This window comes from Onychostoma macrolepis, chromosome 01 (assembly GCF_012432095.1).
Source record: "Onychostoma macrolepis isolate SWU-2019 chromosome 01, ASM1243209v1, whole genome shotgun sequence".
Lineage (NCBI taxonomy): Eukaryota > Metazoa > Chordata > Actinopteri > Cypriniformes > Cyprinidae > Onychostoma > Onychostoma macrolepis.
In genome coordinates this window covers 12,351-37,744 of record NC_081155.1, presented here as the reverse complement: position 1 = coordinate 37,744, position 25,394 = coordinate 12,351, and the positions used below count along the sequence as shown (strand labels likewise).

General features: G+C 40.0%; 1 protein-coding gene across 5 annotated transcripts in view; it reads right to left on the bottom strand.

Annotated features, from left to right (window-relative positions):
- LOC131524005 (NACHT, LRR and PYD domains-containing protein 3-like) overlaps positions 1–25,344 on the bottom strand; it is a 70,018-nt gene extending 44,674 nt beyond the window's left edge. For 2 of the 5 annotated variants that reach the window (XM_058750741.1, XM_058750956.1), the window contains exons 1-4: positions 25,063–25,344; positions 13,490–13,626; positions 7,100–7,219; positions 4,936–6,840 (exon numbers count right to left, since the gene is read on the bottom strand). In XM_058750741.1, the coding sequence (XP_058606724.1) occupies positions 4,936–6,840; positions 7,100–7,219; positions 13,490–13,605 (2,141 nt within the window). In that variant the 5' untranslated portion in view covers positions 13,606–13,626; positions 25,063–25,344. Of the gene's footprint in view, positions 1–4,931; positions 6,841–7,099; positions 7,220–13,489; positions 13,627–25,062 lie in introns of those variants that run through there. The other 3 variants (XM_058750873.1, XM_058750813.1, XM_058751047.1) reach the window with 3 other exon arrangements.
- Between the last annotated feature and the right edge of the window lie 50 nt (positions 25,345–25,394).

Below are 25,394 nucleotides of genomic sequence, written 5' to 3'. Positions count from 1 at the left end.
CAAACAGCATCACCAGCTCCACTTATTAATAACCAGACTGACTTTATTTCTGTCAGACATCTACAGAAGATCTTATTGAGAATTAACTAAGGTTTAGATGTTGATTTATTGTTTCAATTGAAGTAACCATGTTAGAGATCAGTGTCTGCTTTAGTTGGGCTCTTGACCCTTGACTTCTGTTTTAGTTTTTTTTTTCCCCTCCTCTTTTTCTCTGGTTGTTGTAATCATGTGCTCCTCAAACATATTTGTTACAACTCAAAAGCCCAGAGAAAATGATCAGTAGTTGGTTGTTATATGTTTATAATGACAATCATCTGTTAGCGAACTGATCTCATTTTGTGTCTAATCTCTGATTAAATGGATGTTGTATTGATTATAGTAAAAGTGATTCTAAGAGCCAGTGTTTCTGTGACAGTCAGTTAATATAAAGGTCTTTCCAAACAGTTTGTCCACAAAAAGTTTTAATCTATGGCAGCAGCTAGACTCACACAGACATCAAGAATCAGCTTGTGAACCTCAACAATGGTGACCATTATGAAACAAGAAAATTCATGCTGCAATGCATGCTGGGTACTAGCATAGTACAAAACTCATCCATGGATCCCAGCATGCATTGCAGCATGATTGTTTTTTTTTTTTTTATATGGTCACTATTGTTGAGGTTCAGAAGTGATTACTTTTTTTTTTACTTGACATGATTAGTTGAAACAACTAATACTGAAAAGTCCAATCAACTTACAGAGAGCAGTTCAGCGCCAGTCAGGATTTTACAAAGTGAGTTGAAATGACTGGTATTTGTAATTTGTTTATACTTAACCCTCTGGGGTCGACAAACGCATATATGCGTTTTGAGGCAGATTTTCCTGATAAGGCCGAAATAAGCTTGAATTACTCTGCCATTTTTGATCTTACAGATAAGAGCAATACACCATTCGAATCTGTAAGGGGTCTATTTTTATTTGTATACACTCATAATAACAACTAAACTTTGTGCTTTTGAAGAATAAAGAAAACAAACAGGGTGCGCTCTCTGTCTTCTCCGTCTCCGCGAACTGCTTTTTGAAACACGTCACTAAAATGAACTGTAACTCAGCAAATACTTCACACAGAGACATGAGAAATATATCTATAGAAAGCTTGACATGTCTACTGTTAAATGAAGCAAGTCTTACCGAAAACAAATATTCTGTGATAAAGTAATGGTCTCATTATCTCTAATTAGGTCACGCCCACGCGCTGCTCGCGCTATTGATATTACAAACCTCCACGTGAGCCACGCGGCATGTACACGCCCACACCACCGTAAACAAAGCAGCAACGCGTTCATCTCGGATACTTTTCAGTTTTGGAAGAACACGCTGAGAGGAATAAGCCTTGTATTTACCTCAGAAACGCGCCGAGAGGAAAAAGAGTTGTATTTACTGCCAGAAGACGCGCTGAGAGGAAAAAGCATTGTTTACCTCACAAACAGAGCGCGAGCGCAGCTGGAGCCGGCGGAGATACTTCCGAGTAAGTAATGTTTCTTATTGGCATTCGATAATGTGTTGAACGCAATTAAAAATTTAAGGCAGCCACAAAACATAAGTTTTTAAGTTGAAATAGGTGGAAATTTTTTACAGTGCTCTCACGGGACACTGCACATATTTGCAATCACAAAAGTACATTATTTGAGTGTGTTTTAAAGCCTTGCCGGTTTAACGTTTCATTCACACTCTAGTCTGATGTGCGCTTTTTCTGAGCCCCTACACCTGAAGCGCGCGCACTAAAAACCCTGTCTAACAGCTGCCTATTGAGCTGACGTACAGCGCGGCCGCCATCTTGGATGGGTCTCCAATGCGCCCCTCCTGCATTTATTTCTACTGAGGAAGGTGTATCCCCAACTACAATAATCATAACTCCCCGAATTTTTACCGGATTTTCACACGGTTTGGTTTGTTACAAACTGCAGAGATTTAGTTATGATACAGGACGCTGTCACACATTGATAAATGTATAAAGGAATGAATTTTATATTTTAATAAAGAAACAAGTTTGATTGTTCATTTGAATTTCTCTCTCTCTCTCTCTCTCTCTCTCACGCACACACTCAAACACACACACACACACACACACACACACACACACACACACGTGAAAAGAACTTAAAATAATAGTGGAAACAACTTAAAATACGCCATAATGTTTGCTCATAAAGGTAAGAGTAATACACCATTCGGAACTGTAAAGGGTCTACTTTTATTTGTGTGCATTCACAATATCAACAAAACCTTGTTCTTTTATTAAAGTAAATAGGAAAACAGATGCGCTTGCCGTCTCGTCTTGAATAGGAGCGCTTCAATGATGAACTGAAACTCAACGAATTGAGTCACAAATATGATAAATATCTCTATAGAAAGCTTTAAATTACTACTTTAAAACAAAATAATTCAAATCGAAAACAAAAACTCTTTCATTATGTAATCCGTAAAGATGCATTTCTCTCTAAAGGCGCGTCCAATGAGGAGATGGCGAGTCATTTTTCATCACCGTCTAAAATATAAAAATAAGGAAAAGCCTAAAACAGGCCCGATTATATTTTTTCTGATTTTTACGTTGCTCTGCTCTTAATTCCTTAACATTTAAAGGGTTTTCTGCAACGTAATTTTGTCTGCATGATATGTGAATTATTTATTAGCCTATTTTTTAATCCATGCAGCAAAATGCTTTAAAAACAGCTGTAAAAATTACTTTATTGCATTCCAGATGATTTTAAAGAACTTTTCACTATAAATTTTACGGGTAGCTTGAATGTAAAACATTGTCATGACTTTCGTTGTATTCCCGTTTGTAAAATAGGCTACAAATTAATCGTGGTAGTCTAACCTGACCTGTTTATAAGCAGAAATGGATTTTGGCATGCAAAAGACTGATACGTTCATTATTAATGGCATGGCTGGTTCAGTCGACAGAAATAAGGCTATAATTTACTGTTGAAATGATTGCGGGGCAAATCACAGGTCAGTCTGAGCGCTCATGGTACGCACAGTGCGTCCAGCCGTACACCTGCAGGCGCCACTGACCACAAATGACACAAATGATGTGCTCCCCGAGTAAGAACACATCCTCTGAAAGCTGAAGAACAGAAAAAAACAGCAAGAGACAATGAGAGAGAGTACGAGTTCCTGCTGTAATAATGTTACACGTAAGTAACGTTAGTTACGATGACATAATATTATAAATGGTAAAATAACCTTATTGTTCAATCTTACTTGTGAAAGGTAATCCCTCGCGATCTGGTATCTGCGCGGGTTATTGCAACAGTAAACTGCACAAAATACGGGCATAAATTGCTCGCTCTCCGTTGACTAGCGTAGAGGGAGGAGACCCAAGCAATATGGCGGCGACGCTGGATTACGTTCCAGCATGTCATGAGGCGTCTACGTATATTATGTCTATGGTGTCGAGCGTCGGCTTGGTGTGTCAAGGCAACTTTGGACCCAGACGCTGCCGACGTGAGCCGACCCCGCAGTTTGCTTTCGTCGCCACTAGTTTGTCGGCGTCGGCTTGGTGTGTACCGGGCTTAGATGCAGGTCTTAAAGGGACAGAACTAAACATGCTGCCGACTGTAATTAAAGGGATAGTTCACCCTAAAATTACATTTCTGTCATTATTTACTCACTCACATGTTGTACCAAACCTGTATTAATTTATTTCTTGTGCTGAACACAAAAGATGATATTTTGAAGAATGTGGCTAACCAAACAGTTGCTGGTCCACATTGAATTTAGGAAAAACTATGGAAGTCGCTGTGGACCAGCAACTGTTTGGTTTTCCACGTTCTTCAGAATAGCATTTATGTTTAGCAGAAGAAAGAAACTCATTCAGGTTTAAAACTAATTTTGAGTGAGTAAATGATGGTATAAATATAAAACACTGACAGAATGGACAGACAGATGACAGAATTTTTATTAATGTTAAAACAACAAAAAGCAAAGAGAAAAAATAATAATAATAATACAGTCGCTTTAATAGGAATCAATCTATAAAGTGTTTTATTTTTGTATTTGTTCATTAAATTTCTTGAATGCTCCTGCTAAATATGCCTATTGTACCTGAAAATAAAGCACTGTTTGTTTTATTTGTATATTATGTGTATTCGTAATGTGTATCTTTGTTCTTATTTTTAATAACACAGATAAAATAATGACAAAGATTTTTATCTTCGTCCACTTTGGCCTAAATATCCACCATTCTTTTTTATATGTTTATACCTTGAAAGGATTTGTCTTTATAACGGAAATTATTTAGGCTGCACTGCTCAGACAAAATAGTAAAACCAACATGACAAAGAATTGTGATAAAATCGTGAAATCGTGATATTTCTAAAAAAAAATCGTGATATAATATTTTTGCCATATCGCCCACCCCTAACCCCATACATTTGAATGCTACAGTAAATATAATAACAGTCCTCATTGTAAACATAAAATAATAATCAACTTCAATAGTCAGTGAAGAAAATTAGACTATGTTTTATTTGATGGGGGGCGGTGAGGGACCTGAATAATGGGCAGGGGGGCGCTGGCCCAAAAAAGGTTGAGAACCACTGGTCCAGAGCTACAACTGTAATTTGTAAATAATACAATTTAATTACAATTTTTTATATACTTTTATATTTTATTAAAGTTCTATTTTGACCCCTATAGTAGGTGTGTGTTGTTGGGTTTTTTTTTACTTCCACAATATTTGAGGGAGGGGGCACAACAATACAATCCTGCTTAGGGCACCCATTTGGCCAGCAGCGGTCCTGATCTACTGTATTAAAAACACCTGTCGTGACTCCTTTAAGATTCTGGCCTGTTATTTAGGAGAAAATCTCTCATTTAGGAACATTTATTATAAAGGTGTCAGATTCATTATTAAATATGATAGTTTAGTTAATGATGAAACACTCACAGAGCTTTTCTGCAGTTGATCACAGCTGGTATCAGTCTTCTTCTCCCCTCATATGATGTGTTGTATTTCATGGGGTTCAGCTCATCCAGCGGCTCCTCTGACATCTGAAGCATGTAGGAGATTGTTGAGCAGTGAGACAGAGAGAGTTTCCCCTCTGAGTGTTTGTCTGATTTCACAAACTCCTGAATCTCTCTGAACAGAGTCAGATCTTTCACTTCCAGCAGACAGAGGAACAGATTGATGGATTGACCAACTGTGAGATTACCATCATAATCATATTTGATATTGTCTTTAATGTGCTGTGTGGTTTCTCTGATGTTCTCTGAGCTGTTCTCTGTGTGTGTCAGTAGATCCTGTAAGAGTCTCTGATTGGACTCCAGTGAGACGCCCATCAGGAACCGCAGGAACAGATCCAGACGTCCATTCTTACTCTCAAGAGCTTTATCTACTGCTGATGATAGTGGATAATACAGAGAGTCTTCATCAAATCTGTTAGATCTGAATTCATGCAGTGGCTCCATGTTCTTCATTAAATAGCAGTAAAACAGATAGAAAGCAGCGAGAAACTCCTGAATGCTCAGATGAATGAAGCTGTAGACTTTCCTCTGATGAATCACAGATTCCTGCTTAAAGATCTCAGTGCAAATCCCAGAATACACTGAGGCATCAGTGACGTCTATGCTGCTCTCAATCAGGTCCTCCTCATAGAACATCACATTGCCCTTCATCAGCTGTTTGAAAGCCACTTCAGCAAGTTTCACAATCACTTCTCTGTTGGACTGCAGGAGTTTCTCTGGATCTCTGTCTTCATACTTCTGGTTCCTCCTGTTGATCTGAATCAGCAGGAAGTGGATGTACATTTCAGTCAGAGTTTGAGGGATTTCTGCACTCAGATCTTCTTCCAGGAGCTTCTGAAGCACAGTGGATGAGATCCAGCAGAAGACGGGGATGTGGCACATGATGTGGAGGCTTCTTGCTCTTCTGATGTGTGAGATGATTCTGCTGGCTTGATGCTGGTCACTGATTCTCTTCCTGAAATATTCCTCCTTCTGAGGCTCATTGAATCCCTGAATTTCTGTCAGACGGTTGATGTATTTGGAGGGGATCTGATTGGCTGCTGCTGGTCTGGAGGTGATCCAGATGAGAGCAGAGGGAAGCAGCTCTCCTTTCATGAGCTTTGACATCAACACACCCACTGATGAAGTCTCAGTCACATCACAAACTTTCTGAGCGTCTGAAAACATCAGCGTGATTCTGCTTTCATCCAGACCATCAAAGATGAACACAACTTTACACTCCTCATAAATCTTTGAGTCCAGATCTTGAAGTTCAGGATGAAAGTCCAGCAGAAGTCTGTGAAGACTGTACTGATGATCTCGGATCAAGTTCAGCTCTCGAAATGGAAGCACAAACATGAAATCTACATCCTGATGGGCTTTTCCCTCGGCCCAGTCCAGAATGAACTTCTGCACAGAGACGGTTTTTCCGATTCCAGCGATGCCTTTAGTAAGAACAGTCTTGATCTGGTCTTTCTCCTCACATCCTGGTTCAGCTGAGGCTTTAAAGATGTCATTGCAGTAGATTGGAGTGTCTTGTGAGTGTTGTGTTCTGGCTGTTTTCTCCATCTGTAAAACCTCATGTTCTTCATTCACTCCTTCACTCTCTCCCTCTATGATGTAGAGCTGTGTGTAGATCCTGTTCAGGAGGCTTTCATTCTCCTGGAGGTTCAGTCCCTCAAATAATCTCTCATACTTGTTCTTCATGCTGCTTTTGAGCTGGTCTTTGACTCTCTGTAGTTCATCATTCACTGGTTGATCATGTTTATTCAGAGACGCTGTAACGCTCGTGTTGTTCAGACAGAAGACAGAGGCTCCTCCAGAGATGCTTCGCTCTCCATCTGCTCTGCTGAAATATCACAAGAACAACTGATTACACATATCTGAAAATAAAGAATGTATAAATTAAAATCTAAATCGATAGAGATGTCCTTCTTGTATTTTCAGTATAATTTCAGTTTATCTGTGAAGTAATATGTATTGTATAATAACATAATATATGTAAATGTAGGAGCATGTGTTTATTGTGTCGAGTTCTGTCTGTGTGCATTGAGTGTGTTTTTGACTCCCATAAATCAGTTCAATCATCACTACACGTTTATCCTCACCTGGGGTCAGAGGTCACTGCTTCATCACTGAGGTCAGGACGATGATTGATGGATCCGTCACTCTTCAGAGACACACAGCTGTGATCTGGTGATGAAGATCTCTTCCTCCTCCTGAAGATCCTGATAAACACAGAAATCATTCTTCCTTTAGTTCTGTCTGCTGTTTCATTTATTATAAGCAGGGCTGCAACAATAACTGATCAAATCAATAATAATAATAATACTGGTCAGTGAGTGTGATTATGGATTAGTCTCGTCTGAACGCTGTGCTCAGAAAGCATCCGTCCGTCTCATCACTTTATATCAGTGAATAACACATTTCTCTGGATAAACTGATGAAAACAGCTGCTGTGTGAAAGATGCAGGAGCAAGTCGTCTGAAACATCAGAGCGCTTTATATTCAGCTCTTCAGACGAAAGCACAAGCGTTTACTGCGGTTTGTTCTGTTGTGCTTTGACAGACGTGTCTGCTGTTTAATGCTTTAGAGACGTGTTCTCCTCAGCGCAGAGCTTACATACGGTTAAATGCTTCTCTGTGAATGTTAGAAAGTATTTCTATTCTGCATAACCTGAGAAGAAATCTCCGTTAAACTCCAGAGACGTCAGTGAAGGAGCGCCGCTGAACACATGCAGGTCAAACACAGCAATAACTCTGAAATATACATTCTGATCAAATATTTATACTTAATAAATTCATGAGAATATTTCATCAGAAATTAAATGTAGGTGTAGAGTGTGTGATGGTGTTTTTATTTGAGCAGTAACAGTAACTGTTGGAGCAGCAGAATATAGTTCAAATGAGTGAATGTGTGTCTCTCAAACCTTGTTCAAGTTAATATTTTGTGCTTTTATTTTTGTTTATTATTTTTAATTTAGTCATTTATCTTCTGCTTTTAATGGTAAGCAATCAGTTATTTTTTGTTTAGAATGTAAAGCTTATATTTTTACCTTTTTTGCACATAATGAGGAATAACATGTTTTAAAATAATGATTAAAATGTATTATTACTTTTTAATTTAAAATATATTCAATTTTTAAAATATATCAAAGAAATAATCATCAGATGAATGAGTTCTGAACTGATGGTTAGCAGCAGCTGTAATTGTGAGTCCGTCTGTTAGTGCTGCGTATCACCAGCAAAGTCACGATATGATACGCATCACAATAAAGGACTGCACTGAATTTCACCTCAGCAGAACTGAGTAAAACAGCTGTTTATTAAACACTGCATACTTTAGGGCCGTTGCTAACTATTGGCAGAGCAGCAGTTGAGCTCTGCATTATGAAGAGCCTCCATAACTGTACCACAGTACAATATAATGACATGTGTTTCATGTTTACATTGAGCTCTCTCCACCAGCTACAATATTCTGACTGTTAGCATCTTGTTTTAATCCATAAATAATAATGTACTCTTTCTAATAAATTTATATTGTAATGTATTCATTCTAATATATTTTTAAAATCATATTTGCATTGATGGTAGGTTATCATTGCACAAATCAACACAATCTCTAAGTTTAAAAAAATAAAAATGAAAAGAGTTCTAACACGCCATCTTTCACTGTATCTCACGTTCAGTCACTCACACAGATCACGTAACATACGCAGAGACATTCAGCAACACAAACTTCTCAGCGCTGCTCCGCAATTTTATCAGTAAAATAGCTTAATCGATCAAGAGCTACATTACTCTCTCAACAAGGAGCTGGTAACATCATTGTTTCTAAAGCAATTAAAGCCACAGCTCTCTCGTAAATGAACACTTGATGAATTACACTTTTCTGAGAATAGAGTATCTAAGTGTAGATCGCTAAACTGCAAGCTAACCGGTGTTTTCAGAAAGCAAGCGTGTTTATCCTCAGTGAAGAGAGAGTGAGTGCACACATGGTTGCCAGGTTGACAAAGATTAGTAACACACTTAGCAGATATTTCCGTATTGCTCAAGTGTGAAGCTCTGTTTCAGGGACGTCTCTTCATATCAGGCAACCCAGCTGTGTTCCTCTGCGGCCAGATTAAACCTTGTTGTTGCCTATATACAGGTGCATCTCAATAAATTAGAATGTCGTGAAAAAGTTCATTTTTTTCTTGTAAGTCATTTCAAAAAGTGAAACTTTCATATATTTTAGATTCATTTCATGTAAAGTAAAACATTTAAAAAAAAAAATTTGTTTTCATTTTGATGATAAGAGCTTACAGCTCATGAAAGTCAAAAATCAGTATCTCAAAATATTAGAATATTTACATTTGAGTTTGAATAAATGATCATCCCTACAGTATAAATTCCGGGTATCTCTTGTTCTTTGAAACCATAATAATGGGAAGACTGCTGACTTGGCAATGATCCAGAAGACGAACATTGACGCCCTCCACAAAGAGGGTAAGTCACAGAGGCTCATTACTGAAAGGTGTGGCTGTTTACAGAGTGCTGTATCAAAGCATCTTTCCTGTAGCTCAAATAGTAGAGCATGGCGCTAGCAACGCCAAGATCATGGGTTCGATTCCCAGGGAAAGCAAGAGCTGATAAAATGTAAAAACTGTAACTTGAATGCAATGTAAGTCGCTTTGGATAAAAGCGTCTGCTAAATGCATAAATGTAAAAATGTAAATGTAAAGCATACAGGTGCTGGTCATATAATTAGAATATCATCAAAAAGTTGATTTATTTCACTAATTCCTTTCAAAAAGTGAAACTTGTATATTATATGCATTCATTACACACAGACTGATATATTTCAAATGTTTATTTCTTTTAATTTTGATGATTAGAGCTTACAGCTCATGAAAGTCAAAAATCAGTATCTCAAAATATTAGAATATTACTTAAGACCAATACAAAGAAAGGATTTTTAGAAATCTTGGCCAACTGAAAAGTATGAAAATGAAAAGTATGAGCATGTACAGCACTCAATACTTAGTTGGGGCTCCTTTTGCCTGAATTACTGCAGCAATGCGGCGTGGCATGGAGTCGATCAGTCTGTGGCACTGCTCAGGTGTTATGAGAGCCCAGGCTGCTCTGATAGTGGTCTTCAGCTCATCTGCATTGTTGGGTCTGGTGTCTCTCATCTTCCTCTTGACAAGGTTCAGGTCAGGCGAGTTTGCTGGCCAATCAAGCACAGTAAAACTATGGTCATTGAACCAGCTTTTGGTAGTGTGGTCAGGTGCCAAGTCCTGCTGGAAAATGAAATCAGCATCTCCATAAAGCTTGTCAACAGAAGGAAGCATGAAGTGCTCTAAAATTTCCTGGTAGATGGCTGCGTTGACTGTGGACATCAGAAAACACAGTGGACCAACACCAGCAGATGACATGGCAGCCCAAATCATCACTGACTGTGGAAACTTCACACTAGACTTCAAGCAACATGGATTCTGTGCCTCTCCACTCTTCCTTCAGATTCTGGGACCTTGATTTCCAAATGAAATGTAAAATTTACTTTCATCTGAAAAGAGGACTTTGGACCACTGAGTATCAGTCCAGTTCTTTTTCTCATCAGCCCAGTTAAGATGCTTCTGACGTTGTCTCTGGTTCAGAAGTGGCTTGGTAGCCCTTTTCCTGAAGACGTCTGAGTGTGGTGACTCTTGATGCACTGACTCCAGCTTCAGTTCTGTCCTTGTGAAGCTCTCACAAGTGTTTGAATCGGCTTTGCTTGACAGTATTCTCAAGCTTGCGGTCATCTCTGTTGCTTGTGCACCTTTTCCTACCCAAATTCTTCCTTCCAGTCAACTTTGCATTTAATATGCTTTGATACAGCACTCTGTAAACAGCCACACCTTTCAGTAATGACCTTCTGTGACTTGGGAACACTCCCCATAACACACGATGTACTCGTTACATCGTAGGTTGAATGGCATCTGCGCTAATGTTTGTCTGTTTCTTTCCTAGTCTGTTTCTCGGTCCGTGTCCGATCAGATGGTGGGTCGGCGCCGGGAGGTGATGTCTGCGGCCCTGATCGTCGGCGGAGACCAGGACGCCCGGATGACCCCCAGAGATATATCCCAGATATATCAACCAAAAATAACAAAATAACTAAAATATAATAAAATACCTAACTACATAATACTACTATTGTTAAAAATTGCAACAAAATTAAAATAGAAATATAAACTTTTGAACTGCGGGTTTCGTCTGGTCAGAGGAGAACTGGCCCCCCGACTGAGCCTGGTTTCTCCCAAGGTTTTTTTTTCTCCATTCTGTCACAGAGGGAGTTTTGGTTCCTTGCCGCTGTCGCCTCTGGCTTGCTCAGTTGGGGACACTTAATTTCTAGCGATTATCGCCGATTTGATTGCACAGATACTATTTAAACTAAACTGAGCTAGACAATGACATCTCTGAATTCAATAATGAAATGCCTTTAACTGAAAATTGAGTGTTTAATCTTATCATTATACATTACTGACACTCTATCCTCCAATTTGATACTGTTAAGTGCTTTGACACAATCTGTATTGTAAAAGCGCTATATAAATAAAGGTGACTTGACTTGACTTGACTTGACTTACCCTCTTTGTGGAGGGTGTCAATGTTCGTCTTCTGGATCATTGCCAAGTCAGCAGTCTTCCCCATTATTGTGGTTTCAAAGAACAAGAGATACCCAGAATTTATACTGTAGGGATGGTCATTTATTCAAACTCAAATGTAAATATTCTAATATTTTAAGATACTGATTTTTGACTTTCATGAGCTGTAAGCTCTAATCATCAAAATTAAAAGAAATAAACATTTGAAATATATCAGTCTGTGTGTAATGAATGAATATAATATACAAGTTTCACTTTTTGAATGGAATTAGTGAAATAAATTTTTGATGATATTCTAATTATATGACCAGCACCTGTATTAAATGCAAAGTTGACTGGAAGGAAGAATTTGGGTAGGAAAAGGTGCACAAGCAACAGGGATGACTGCAAGCTTGAGAATACTGTCAAGCAAAGCTGATTCAGACACTTGTGAGAGCTTCACAAGGAGAGAACTGAAGCTGGAGTCAGTGCATCAAGAGTCACCACGCTCAGACGTCTTCAGGAAAAGGGCTACCAAGCCACTTCTGAACCAGAGACAACATCAGAAGCATCTTACCTGAGCTGTGGAGAAAAAGAACTGGACTGTTGCTCAGTGGTCCAAAGTCCTCTTTTCAGATGAAAGTAAATTTTGCATTTCATTTGGAAAACAAGGTCCCAGAGTCTGAAGGAAGAGTGGAGAGGCACAGAATCCATGTTGCTTGAAGTCCAGTGTGAAGTTTCCACAGTCTGTGATGATTTGGGCTGCCATGTCATCTGCTGATGTTGGTCCACTGTGTTTTCTGAAGTCCACAGTCAACGCAGCCATCTACCAGGAAATTTTAGAGCACTTCATGCTTCCTTCTGCTGACAAGCTTTATGGAGATGCTGATTTCATTTTCCAGCAGGACTTGGCACCTGCCCACACTGCCAAAGGTACCAAAAGCTGGTTCAATGACCATAGTATTACTGTGCTTGATTGACCAGCAAACTCACCTGACCTGAACCCCATAGAGAATCTGTGGGGTATTGTCAAGAGGAAGATGAGAGACACCAGACCCAACAATGCAGATGAGCTGAAGGCCACTGTCAAATAAACCTGGGCTTCCATACCACCTCAGCAGTGCCACAAACTGATCACCTCCATGCCACACCGAATTGAGGCAGTAATTAAAGCAAAAGGAGCCCCAACCAAGTATTGAGTACATATACAGTAAATGAACACACTTTCCAGAAGGCCAACGATTCACTAAAAATGTTTTTTTTTTATTGGTCTTATGAAGTTTTCTAATTTGTTGAGATAGTGAATTGGTTGGTTTTTGTTAAATGTGAGCCTAAATCATCACAATTAAAAGAACCAAAGACTTAAACTACTTCAGTCTGTGTGCATTGAATTTATTTAATACACGAGTTTCACAATTTGAGTTGAATTACTGAAATAAACTTTTCCACGACATTCTAATTTATTGAGATGCACCTGTATTATACTCTATTCATAATTTTTTAGAAACCTTGCACTTTTCTACTCTGTTTTAAACGGTGTTCTTGTATTCAAATTAAGCGCGGTCCACTGCTGCACACGTGCTGCGATATCGATACTGAGACAGCTGCATCAAATCTCTGTGATGATACATCGTCGTATCGATGCTCCGAACACAGCTCTACAGTCTGTGGTTCACTAACAGTGGAAACACACTCGTTCTGGTTTGTGGATCAGTGTGTGTCTGAATCTGCTGCTGTTGCTCAGTGTGTGTTTCTCTGATTGAACATGTTGAAGCAGCACTTGTCGACTCGTGGAGCGTCTGAGAAATGATGAACTGTGATCCGGTGATTGTTCACGCTGGCCAGTGTTTATCAGCGCAGCATGAATTGACCTTAACACTGGATTATATCTCACCTGGGGTCAGAGGTCACTGGATCATTACTGAAATTAAGAGGAAGACCCATGGATTCATCACTCTTCAGAGACACACAGCTGTGATCAGGAGATGAAGATCTCTCTCTGTTCTCCATGATGACAAACTGACTTCACACCTGCATATGGAGACATAAGAGCACAAATGACACATAATATTGTGATGATTATTGCAGTAAATCTTAACGCTACACACACGATGAAGAGAATGTGGAGCTGCAGCAGGATCCTTTTCTTCTGAATCATAAAGTGCTGGTTTACTGACTGTAGTGAAGAAGATCTGAAGAGTGATCCTCATGAGCATCGTCAGTATCTGAGCTCACTGATGCTCTTGTGTCTTACTGAACATATTTGACTTCAGCAGCAGGAGAAAAGCATCCATCTGTTCAGAGCTTGATGTGTGTAACGTGACGTCATTGACACACATCAACTAACTGATCATGACATCTGATGAGGAGCATTTTCAGAGCTAATGTTTCATTGTTGAAGCGCTTCTGAAAACCCCTCAAATCTCACACATGCAGCACATTATATTGTTCAAATATTTGTGTGAAAATCTCAAATTCAACCTAAATTGACATTTTTCACTTGTTTTCCCTGTTTTTTCCTGTAACGTAGCCCGTGCACATTCACACTCATTCTTCCAGCACAGGTCACTTGTAGCCATGTCAGAATCAAACTATCACTAAACCTGATCACCGCGGCCTACAGAAGAGATATATTTCATATTTACATGTTTACATCTTTGTGTAGCCCGATCCATAGATGACAGCAAAGTACATTTATCTCAACAGTGAAGTGAGCTTGATGCATTCCTTGTGTAAACCAGAGTAATTATCATTAGCTAAAATGAAAAAAACCTTCACTATAAATGTTAACGTAAATTAAAATATAAAACTAAAACTTATAGCCAATTTAAGACTGAAATAAAATGACAAAAACAATAACTACAACTTTAAATGGGTCATTCTATGGAAATTTTTTCTGTCCCTAGCCTTTACAGAAATATTACACTTGAAAAACACTTTAGGGTTACAATTTCTTTATATTTTAAAATGAAACAAGATGTCATTTGAATAATTACACCTTCTTGAGCCATCAATGTGGCAATATTTGTTTTTAATTAATTATAAAGAATTCCAAACACCACAAAACTGCTCGTCCCCGCAGCCATGTACAGCAGGGAAGTGCTTTATTTTGAGGTCAAAAACAGGTTTTTCTACCATTTAACATACAATAATGTATTCATAACTATCAAATATATGATGTGAATGACATAAAAAAAAAATGCTGAATAAATATTATAAAATATATAATGAAAACAGTGGTCCCCTGGAGTTGTGTCACTGTTTAAGAAAAGTCTGTTATTTTGTAATAAAAATCACACTGATGACATCACTTGACTTCCTTCTTCCTGTTTCCTGAAAGGCCCATGTAACATCCACTGTTTCTTTTCAGTTATCAGAAATTCTCATTTATCTCATGATTTCATATGAAGCTTTTAGTTGATGTCACTGGTGTGACCCATTTATTGTTAGGGAATTGTAAAAAAAACTATAATACAAATGGATTAAACTAATTAATTTAGTGAGTATACCATGATTGACAACATTAGAGATGTTCGATACCCTTTTTCCCTTCCCGATACCGATTCCGATACCTAGGCTCAGGGTATCGGCCGATACCGAGTACTGATCCGATACCTGGGTGTGTATCTGGTTACACAGCTGTATGTACAACTAGACCTGTATGAATTGATACTACTATTTTATAGATAGATATAGATACAGATATACAGTGGGTACGGAAAGTATTCAGACCCCTTAAATTTTTCACTCTTTGTTATATTGCAGCCATTTGCTAAAATCATTTAAGTTCATTTTTTTTCCTCATTAATGTACACACAGCACCCCATATTGACAGTGTAAGGCTCCACCCGCTAGCCCAAACAACGGCATCCAGCGGCCTGGACGAAGGTTTAATGCATATTCGGTCTTTTACTTGCGCTTCTGAATTTATTAGGATTTAGTTTCAATTTTAGTCTAACTCCGTGCTTGATCTGACTCCAATTTCAAGTGATCATTAAATTTAGACAATATTTATAATTAAACTGATCACAGATATTGATTGTACATTAATTTAGATATTTGATTATTCCGAAAATCTCATACTTTCAATTCTTCGTTCATTAGGGACTAGGTATCGCATAGGAATTATACTTCGGCCGATTATTTAGTGAATCCACGACACAAACTCGTCAGTTCTGAACTTACTCAGAGGGTGCAGAGCGGTTATAATACCTTTAAGTGAGCTGCGCCTGCATGCGCATAACAAAGAGTGTATTTTTCCTATAATCACGAGAGCTACACCGTGTTAAGCCAGTGACAGTCAGAAATCCAAAGCCTCCTTCATAGTGCTCCCCATGGTTCATCCACTAGTGCTTTGGTGTGATCAGTCCTGAACGCAGATTTGTGGAAAAACCTCTACCATTAATCTACTTGAAAAAATGATTTCAGAAGAGATCAGAATAAATCAAATATAACAATTTATTATTACTCGGCGATTAGTCACCAGAAGAGACAGACGGCAGTGCGTAAGTGTTTTTATACTCATTCTTAGCTCTGTTGTTTAAATTAATTCCTTGTTGCTAGGAAAGAATAGTTCGTTTCCTACCTATTTCTATTCTGCTTTTTCGTTGTGGTTTATATTTTGATTGCACTTATTGATCATTATAATAACTGCCCTTTAGCTTAAACTCCTTTCCTGCACTTAAGTGCGAAGTGTTAGTTTCGATTTGAGCCATTGCCCTGCGATTGGCTGGTGGTTGTGCTAATTAAAAGCGACCACAGCGACTGTAAAACTATTTAAACTGCTCGGGCACTGTTAGACCCGGGAGAAGGCGATTAGTCACCAGAAGAGACAGACGGCAGTGCGTAAGTGTTTTTATACTCATTCTTAGCTCTGTTGTTTAAATTAATTCCTTGTTGCTAGGAAAGAATAGTTCGTTTCCTACCTATTTCTATTCTGCTTTTTCGTTGTGGTTTATATTTTGATTGCACTTATTGATCATTATAATAACTGCCCTTTAGCTTAAACTCCTTTCCTGCACTTAAGTGCGAAGTGTTAGTTTCGATTTGAGCCATTGCCCTGCGATTGGCTGGTGGTTGTGCTAATTAAAAGCGACCACAGCGACTGTAAAACTATTTAAACTGCTCGGGCACTGTTAGACCCGGGAGAAGGCGATTAGTCACCAGAAGAGACAGACGGCAGTGCGTAAGTGTTTTAATACTCATTCTTAGCTCTGTTGTTTAAATTAATTCCTTGTTGCTAGGAAAGAATAATTCGTTTCCTACCTATTTCTATTCTGCTTTTTCGTTGTGGTTTATATTTTGATTGCACTTATTGATCATTATAATAACTGCCCTTTAGCTTAAACTCCTTTCCTGCACTTAAGTGCGAAGTGTTAGTTTCGATTTGAGCCATTGCCCTGCGATTGGCTGGTGGTTGTGCTAATTAAAAGCGACCACAGCTTTTTTTCACTGTAGACTGTGTATTTGTTTGAGGTGTGTGCGCTGACGCGGAAGCGTCTGCGGAAGCGTTCAGCCGTCGTGTTCAGCCTCATCGTGTGAAGACCGAGGAGTGTAAAGACCTGCGACTTTTCCTGCGCGACTTGAACCGAGTAACGACACCGAGCTACACACTTAAGCATCTTTTTCCTTCCTCACTCTGCTCTCCTATCCTCTTTCCTTCTACCTCTATCATGTGTCTCCAAAACATTCCGGTTCTCTCTCAGCCACGCTCTAACATCACTCGCAGATGGCAACGTAATACTGCTAACCTACGCCCTATCTCTACATCTTCCACTACACCTCTGGCTTTCTCTGTGGGTCTCTGGAATTGTCAGTCAGCCGTCAACAAAGCTGACTTCATTTCTGCCTTTTCTTTAAAATCCACTCTCAGCATCTTGGGCTTGACTGAGACCTGGATTCGTCCAGAAGACTCAGCAACCCCAGCTGCTCTCTCTACTAATTTCTCTTTCTCTCATACTTGGCGTCAAGTTGGTCGGGTGGGGTACTGGCCTGCTCGTTTCACACAATTGGAAATACTCAACCCACTCTACCCTTTGCAATTACAACTCATTTGAATGTCATGCCATTACTGTATCAGCTCGATAAAACTCCAGATTGTGGTAATCTACCGTCCCCCTGGACAAATTCTAGCCACCTTCCTAGAGGAGCTGGACGGGTTGTTGTCCTCTTTTGTGGAGGATGGCATTCCACTCTTAGTCTTTGGTGATTTCAACATTCACCTAGACAAGCCTTATGCTACAGACTTCCACTCGCTACTAGCTTCATTTGATCTCAATCGCCTTACCACTACTAGCACGCACAAATAAGGCAACCAACTTGATTTAATTTACACACGCAATTGTACTGCAGATAACATTCTGGTACAACCGCTACATATCTCGGACCATTTCTTCATTACATTTACACTACATTTTGCTACCCGTGTGCCACCAACCCCCCTACCGGTTACTTTTAGACGAAACCTGCGCTCCCTTTCTCCTTCCCATCTTTCCTCTGTAGTATCCTCCTCTCTTCCCTCACCTACCCATTTCTCATCTCTGGATGTAAACGCAGCTACTGAAACTTTATGCTCTACCTTAACTTCTTGTCTAGACGACATTTGTCCTCTCTCCTCTAGGTCAGCACGGACTGCCCCTTCTAACCCCTGGTTATCTGATGTTCTTCGTGAACATCAGACTAAACTCAGAGCGGCAGAGAGAAATGGCACAAATCAAACAACCCGTCGGACCTGAGTAGGTATCAGTCTCTGCTCTCATCTTTCTCTGCTGATGTCCACACTGCCAAATCCTCACATTTCCACAACAAGATCAACAGCGCTCCAGACATGCGTAATCTCTTCAGAACATTTAATTCTCTCCTCTGTCCCCTCCACCACCTCCCACCACTTCTATTACAGCTGATGACTTTGCTACTTTTTTACAGACAAAACTAGATCGATCAGTGATCAGTTCTCATCTCCACGCACACAGGACCCCCAACCAACCACTTCCACTGCTAAACCTCCCATTTTCTCCTTCTGTCCCCTGACGGAGGCTGAAGTATCCAAACTTCTCCTCTCCAACCATCCTACAACATGTCCTCTTGACCCAATCCCTCGCACCTTCTGCAAGCAATCTCTCCCACGCTCTTACCGACACTCACACACATCATCAACACATCCCTCCTCACAGGCATCTTCCCCACTGCGTTCAAGCAGGCTCGGGTAACCCCACTGCTCAAAAAACCTACATTAAACACTTCTCTTATAGAAAACTATAGACCTGTCTCTCTCCTTCCATTCATAGCGAAAACACTTGAACGTGTTGTCTTCAACCAGGTCTCATTGTTTCTTTCACAGAACAACAAACTGGACGCTAAACAGTCAGGTTTCAGGAGTGGCCATTCAACTGAGACTGCGCTTCTCTCGGTCACTGAAGCCCTGCGAATTGCAAAAGCCCATTCCAAATCATCAGTCCTCATTCTGCTGGATCTATCTGCCGCGTTTGACACTGTCAATCATCAGATACTCCTCTCCACTCTCTCATCACTGGGCATCGCTGGAATTCCACTTCGCTGGTTTGAATCCTATCTCACTGGTAGGTCTTTCAGGGTGGCCTGGGGAGGGGAGGTATCCAAAGCACATACACTGGTCACTGGGGTTCCTCAGGGATCGGTTCTTGGACCCTCCTCTTCTCCACATACACTACATCACTGGGTCCCATCATACAGGCACATGGATTCTCCTACCACTGCTATGCTGATGACACACAGCTCTATCTCTCTTTTCAACCAGATGATCCAACGGTAGCTGCAAGGATCTCAGGTTGCCTGTCAGACATCTCGGCATGGATGAAAGAACATCACCTCCAGCTCAACCTGGCAAAGACTGAGCTTCTTGTCTTTCCTGCCGCTCCAACTCTACAGCATGACATCACGATCCAGTTAGGTTCATCAACAATTACCCCATCAACTTCGGTCAGAAATCTTGGTGTAATCTTTGATGACCAGCTGACCTTCAAAGACCACATTGCAAAGACTGCTCGATCTTGCAGGTTTGCACTACACAACATCAGAAAGATCAGGCCCTTTCTGACGGAGCATGCTGCACAACTTCTTGTCCAGGCCCTTGTCATTTCTAGGCTGGACTACTGCAATGCTCTTCTGGCTGGACTTCCATCAAACACAGTCAAACCTCTACAAATGATTCAGAATGCGGCGGCACGACTGGTCTTCAAGGAACCCAAAAGAGCCCATGTTACACCTCTCTTTATCTCATTGCATTGGCTACCAATCGCAGCTCGCATCAAGTTCAAGACACTGATGCTTGCTCATAGAACAACCACAGGCTCAGCACCCGCCTACATGCACTCACTATTAAGAATCTACATCCCTCCAGAAATCTGAGATCTGCTAGTGAGCGCCTCGTGGTACCATCACAAAGAGGCTCAAAATCACTCTCCAGAACATTCTCGTTCACCATTCCTGGCTGGTGGAATGATCTTCCCACCCATATTCGGAGTACTGGATCCCTGTCAATCTTCAAGCAACAGCTGAAAACTCATCTCTTTCGACACTACTTGACTTCAACCTACACATTAAAAAAAAAAAAAAAAAAACTTTCTCCTTACTTATTCCTTCCTTGCTAGCTTGTACTTATTTAAACAATGCCTGAGACTTGGTGTTACAAGCACTTCCTTTGTCGAATTGCCTCTTCAAGATGAATCGCTTCATGTGTTCCCCAAATTGTAAGTCGCTTTGGATAAAAGCGTCTGCAAAATGACTAAATGTAAATGTAAATGTAAATGTACTCAGGTAAACGTATCTTGCCAATTACATAATAAAACAATAAGAAGCCAATTAAAAAATAAGAAAATACATAACAGTTCTTCAAAGATGAATCTAAGAACAAAATGTTTACCTGGCTTCAAGAAGAAGATACATAGTATGGAACATATTAAATACCCTCCACACTACGGGCTGATCTGGCTACAAATCGCGCCGACTTATTTGCAACTTTCCCTTAAATACCACCAGAACAAAAGGCCCATAAACATTTATTCTCTGCCCCAAAACAGATTAGATCTATGTATGGGGGATGAGAAGCCTCTCTAGGAGCTGTTCTCGTGCCCCAAATGGTCACACCTGTAGAGCAATGTTTATCAGGTTTTGAAAGGAGACCGCCCACAACAGAAGCACATACTTAACTTAAGTTTCCAATATTTCCCATAATATAAGTGACTGCTGTGAAATTGAGACCAGTTTACCCATCGCACCGAGACCTTTAAAATGATACCAAACATGAAGGGGAAAAACAACAGGTTCACAAGATACATGATATGTGGTATTTGCATATTCTTAATGAACTTTGAGTGAACCCTTTTGGGGAGAAGGAGGAGATGCAGAGATGGCAGGGTGAGGAAGGGGTCATAAATGATCAAAGAAGATAAGTTAGGTTAGGGTGGTGTTGGCTGTTCTCTTTGGAGATCTTTTGTTGTCTTTGGAGATCTCTTCTCCAGGTTAGTTTCATGGCTTTATTGCATGGTATCTGTGAGTTCCTGAGTTAATTTCGTAAAGGAAATAATTTCACTCCCTACAACAGAAAAACACAGAATTGTTGACATTTTTGCAGATTTATTAAAAAAGAATAACTGAAATATCACATGGTCCTAAGTATTCAGACCCTTTGCTGTGACACTCATATATTTAACTCAGGTGCTGTCCATTTCTTCTGATCATCCTTGAGATGGTCCTACACCTTCATTTGAGTCCAGCTGTGTTTGATTATACTGATTGGACTTGATTAGGAAAGCCACACACCTGTCTATATAAGACCTTACAGCTCACAGTGCATGTCAGAGCAAATGAGAATCATGAGGTCAAAGGAACTGCCTGAAGAGCTCAGAGACAGAATTGTGGCAAGGCACAGATCTGGCCAAGGTTACAAAAACATTTCTGCTGCACTTAAGGTTCCTAAGAGCACAGTGGCCTCCATAATCCTTAAATGGAAGACGTTTGGGACGACCAGAACCCTTCCTAGAGCTGGCCGTCCGGCCAAACTGAGCTATCGGGGCAGAAGAGCCTTGGTGAGAGGTAAAGAAGAACCCAAAGATCACTGTGGCTGAGCTCCAGAGATGCAGTCGGGAGATGGGAGAAAGTTGTAGAAAGTCAGCCATCACTGCAGCCCTCCACCAGTCGGGGCTTTATGGCAGAGTGGCCCGACGGAAGAAAGCCCGCATGGAGTTTGCTAAAAAACACCTGAAGGACTCCAAGATGGTGAGAAATAAGATTCTCTGGTCTGATGAGACCAAGATAGAACTTTTTGGCCTTAATTCTAAGCGGTATGTGTGGAGAAAACCAGGCACTGCTCATCACCTGTCCAATACAGTCCCAACAGTGAAGCATGGTGGTGGCAGCATCATGCTGTGGGGGTGTTTTTCAGCTGCAGGGACAGGACAACTGGTTGCAATCGAGGGAAAGATGAATGAAGCCAAGTACAGGGATATCCTGGACGAAAACCTTATCCAGAGTGCTCAGGACCTCAGACTGGGCGAAGGTTTACCTTCCAACAAGACAATGACCCTAAGCACACAGCTAAAATAACGAAGGAGTGGATTCACAACAACTCCGTGATTTGTTCTTGAATGGCCCAGCCAGAGCCCTGACTTAAACCCAATTGAGCATCTCTGGAGAGACCTAAAATGGCTGTCCACCAACGTTTACCATCCAACCTGACAGAACTGGAGAGGATCTGCAAGGAGGAATGGCAGAGGATCCCCAAATAAAACTATAAAACTTGTTGCATCTTTCCCAAAAAGACTCATGGCTGTATTAGATCAAAAGGGTGCTTCTACTAAATACTGAGCAAAGGGTCTGAATACTTAGGACCATGTGATATTTCAGTTTTTCTTTTAATAAATCTGCAAAAATGTCAACAATTCTGTGTTTTTCTGTCAATATGGGGTGCTGTGTGTACATTAATGAGGAAAAAAATGAACTTAAATGATTTTAGCAAATGGCTGCAATATAACAAAGAGTGAAAAATTTAAGGGGGTCTGAATACTTTCCGTACCCACTGTATATAGAGAGAGAGATAGAGATAGAGATATATAGTCTGGCGAGTAAACAAAAAAATAATAATATATAATGTTTGGAAAATGGCACATCTATTTAAATATCTAAAAGTACACTCTTAACATCAAGTCAGTCAAGCATTATAAATGTATTATGATAATCGAGTATTATTTAATGATATAACTTTAGCAATTAGAATTAAAACTTGGTAACCATGTATGAATACAGTCATTTTAATGGAACTGGTGGTGGTGCTTTTTTTGGTCATTCAGTGTTTCTGTAAAAAATGGGGGGAAAACTATCAATAATACTGACAAGATAATAATCATACTATGAATTCTACTAAGAACAACATAAAACGCACTAAGGATTAACAAGCTGCTGGATTCATGAATATTAATCACGTTGTCTGCGTTTGCATGAACTGATTTGCTAAAATCAAACCAGGGACGATAATAGGTTAGCATCAGCCAATGAGATTGTCGTTTGTGCATTAGCTCCGCCTACTACCGGAGAACCCGGCAGTTCTTAAAAGCTGAAGAATTCCAAAGGAACTCTGTTATTTTGACAGGAAAATACAAGAAAGAATATTGTTTACCACCATGCAGAATTGACGCGCTACATCTAAGACTCTCTCTCTCTCTCTATCTATCTGTCTCGCTCTCTCTTTGCATGTGAGGAAAAAAGCAAAGCGACGGCGAGTCGTGCACTTCACACTAGAGCTTACGGTGCGTCAAATACAGGTGCGCTGCGCATCCATTCAGATGATCTGAAAAATAGCACAGATTGCTTGACGGAGAGCGAAACTCTGAAGCGCTCAGTCAGAGTGTTCGGCGAGTGAAAATATATCTGTGCTAAACTTATACATAGCCTCCAACTCACACACTGGCAATTAAAATCTGAGCATTTATTAGCCAGTGGCTAATATTATACACTATTTAGTCGGCCAGGGTGAAGATTTAGTCGCATATGCGAGTAATTTTCTGGTGATTTGCTAGCACGTTTGTATTTATTCTTCGCTGCTCTAAATAGTGGTTGCTTGTGGCAGCGAAGAAGAATTGATTTCCGATTTGCAGCGTTAAGTAAAGCTAGCGCGCATAACTATAGGTCTTGTTTAGGAAAATGGTATCGGATCGGTACATGGGTTCAAGTACTCGCCAATACCAATGCCAGAATTTTTTGTGGTATCGGTGAAATTTCCGATACTAGTATCGGAATCGGAACAACCCTAGACAACATGTGGTGATATCTTGCAGCAGACATTTTATAAAATTGCGTTAACTTATGGATACCACCAGTGAAGATCAGTATATATGTGTTACGGGGCTGACGAGACGAGAGGCGTGCGGATCCATTTGCAGACTTTATTAGGCAGAGACGTGGTCATACAGGCAGGGTCAAACAATGGCAAACAGGTATATAAAGGCAATGCAAAGAGTAAACTGAAACAGGCGTGGGTCAGGCGACAGCGAACAGTATCAAGAGGGCTAGACAAGAGAGGTAATCAAAACGTGAGCGATGGTCAGGCAGGGGAAAACACAATCCGACAAAGGCTAGGCAAGGCAAGGCTAGGAAAACTAATAGGACCTGATCACACAGCATCACTAATCACACACACTATTTCAACCCTGGACATTCTCTCCCTCGGGGCCGAGTATTGTACGCATTATTGCTGCCCTACAGAGCCCTATTAGTTTTCCTAGCCTTGCCTTGCCTAGCCTTTGTTTGGATTGTTTTCCCTGCCTGGACTATCGCTCACGTTGTTGGACTACCTCTCCTGTCTCGCCCCTTTGGATTCTGTTCGCCGATCGTCGACCCACGCTTGTCTTAGTTTACTCTTTGTCTCACCCATGTGATACCTGTTTGCCACTGATTGACCCTGCCTGTTATGACCACGTCTCTGCCTAATAAAAGCCTGCACATGGATCCGCACGCCTCTCGTCTCGTCAGCCCCGTAACAATATGTATGTCACTGGTGTTACTGTACTGTTTTTTCTGTCACATTAAATAAATAAAACAAAATCTACTTATTTTGTGCATTTTCATTATTTTTCTGTAACTCTGACTACATGTGCTGAAAAAAAAAATCAAGAAATAATATTTCATAAAAACTTTTAATATTGCTAAAGGTAACACCAGTGACAAAAAATGTCATGTCTTGAAATAATTGCACAAAAAAGCTAAATAAATAAATAAGCTGTCATTTATATGTATTCATAACGTCAAAAGGTAATCTAATAATGTGGTCTAAGTTTAAATGTTAAAAAAGAAATACATTTTAAAACATCTTGCCGTACCAAAAGTGGACGTTTCTGTAGAATGACCCTTAAATTTATCCTGAATTTACAAAAATCAATATAAATGAACATAAAAATAAACAATTACTCAAGACTGCACAATAACACAATAACACACCATCAACCTTCACCTCCAAGTGAATCTCACAGCAGACTGGAAGATGTGTATTCAGATATTAAACCCGCTCCTGATGGAAAACCACAGATAAAAAGTCAGAAAAGTGCCGTGTGCCACACATTTCTTGCACTTTGTGGGCGACGAGGCTGTAAAAGTTTACAATACTCTTGAATTTCAAAACACAAAATCGATGTGTTCAAGCATAAGTTCAACAACTATCGAGAACCGAGATAAAACTCGAGGCTCGAACACCATCAGAGAATATATCACTAAACATAACGACTGCGATCTATTTCATATTTAAATGTTTACATCTCTGTATAATTTAGACT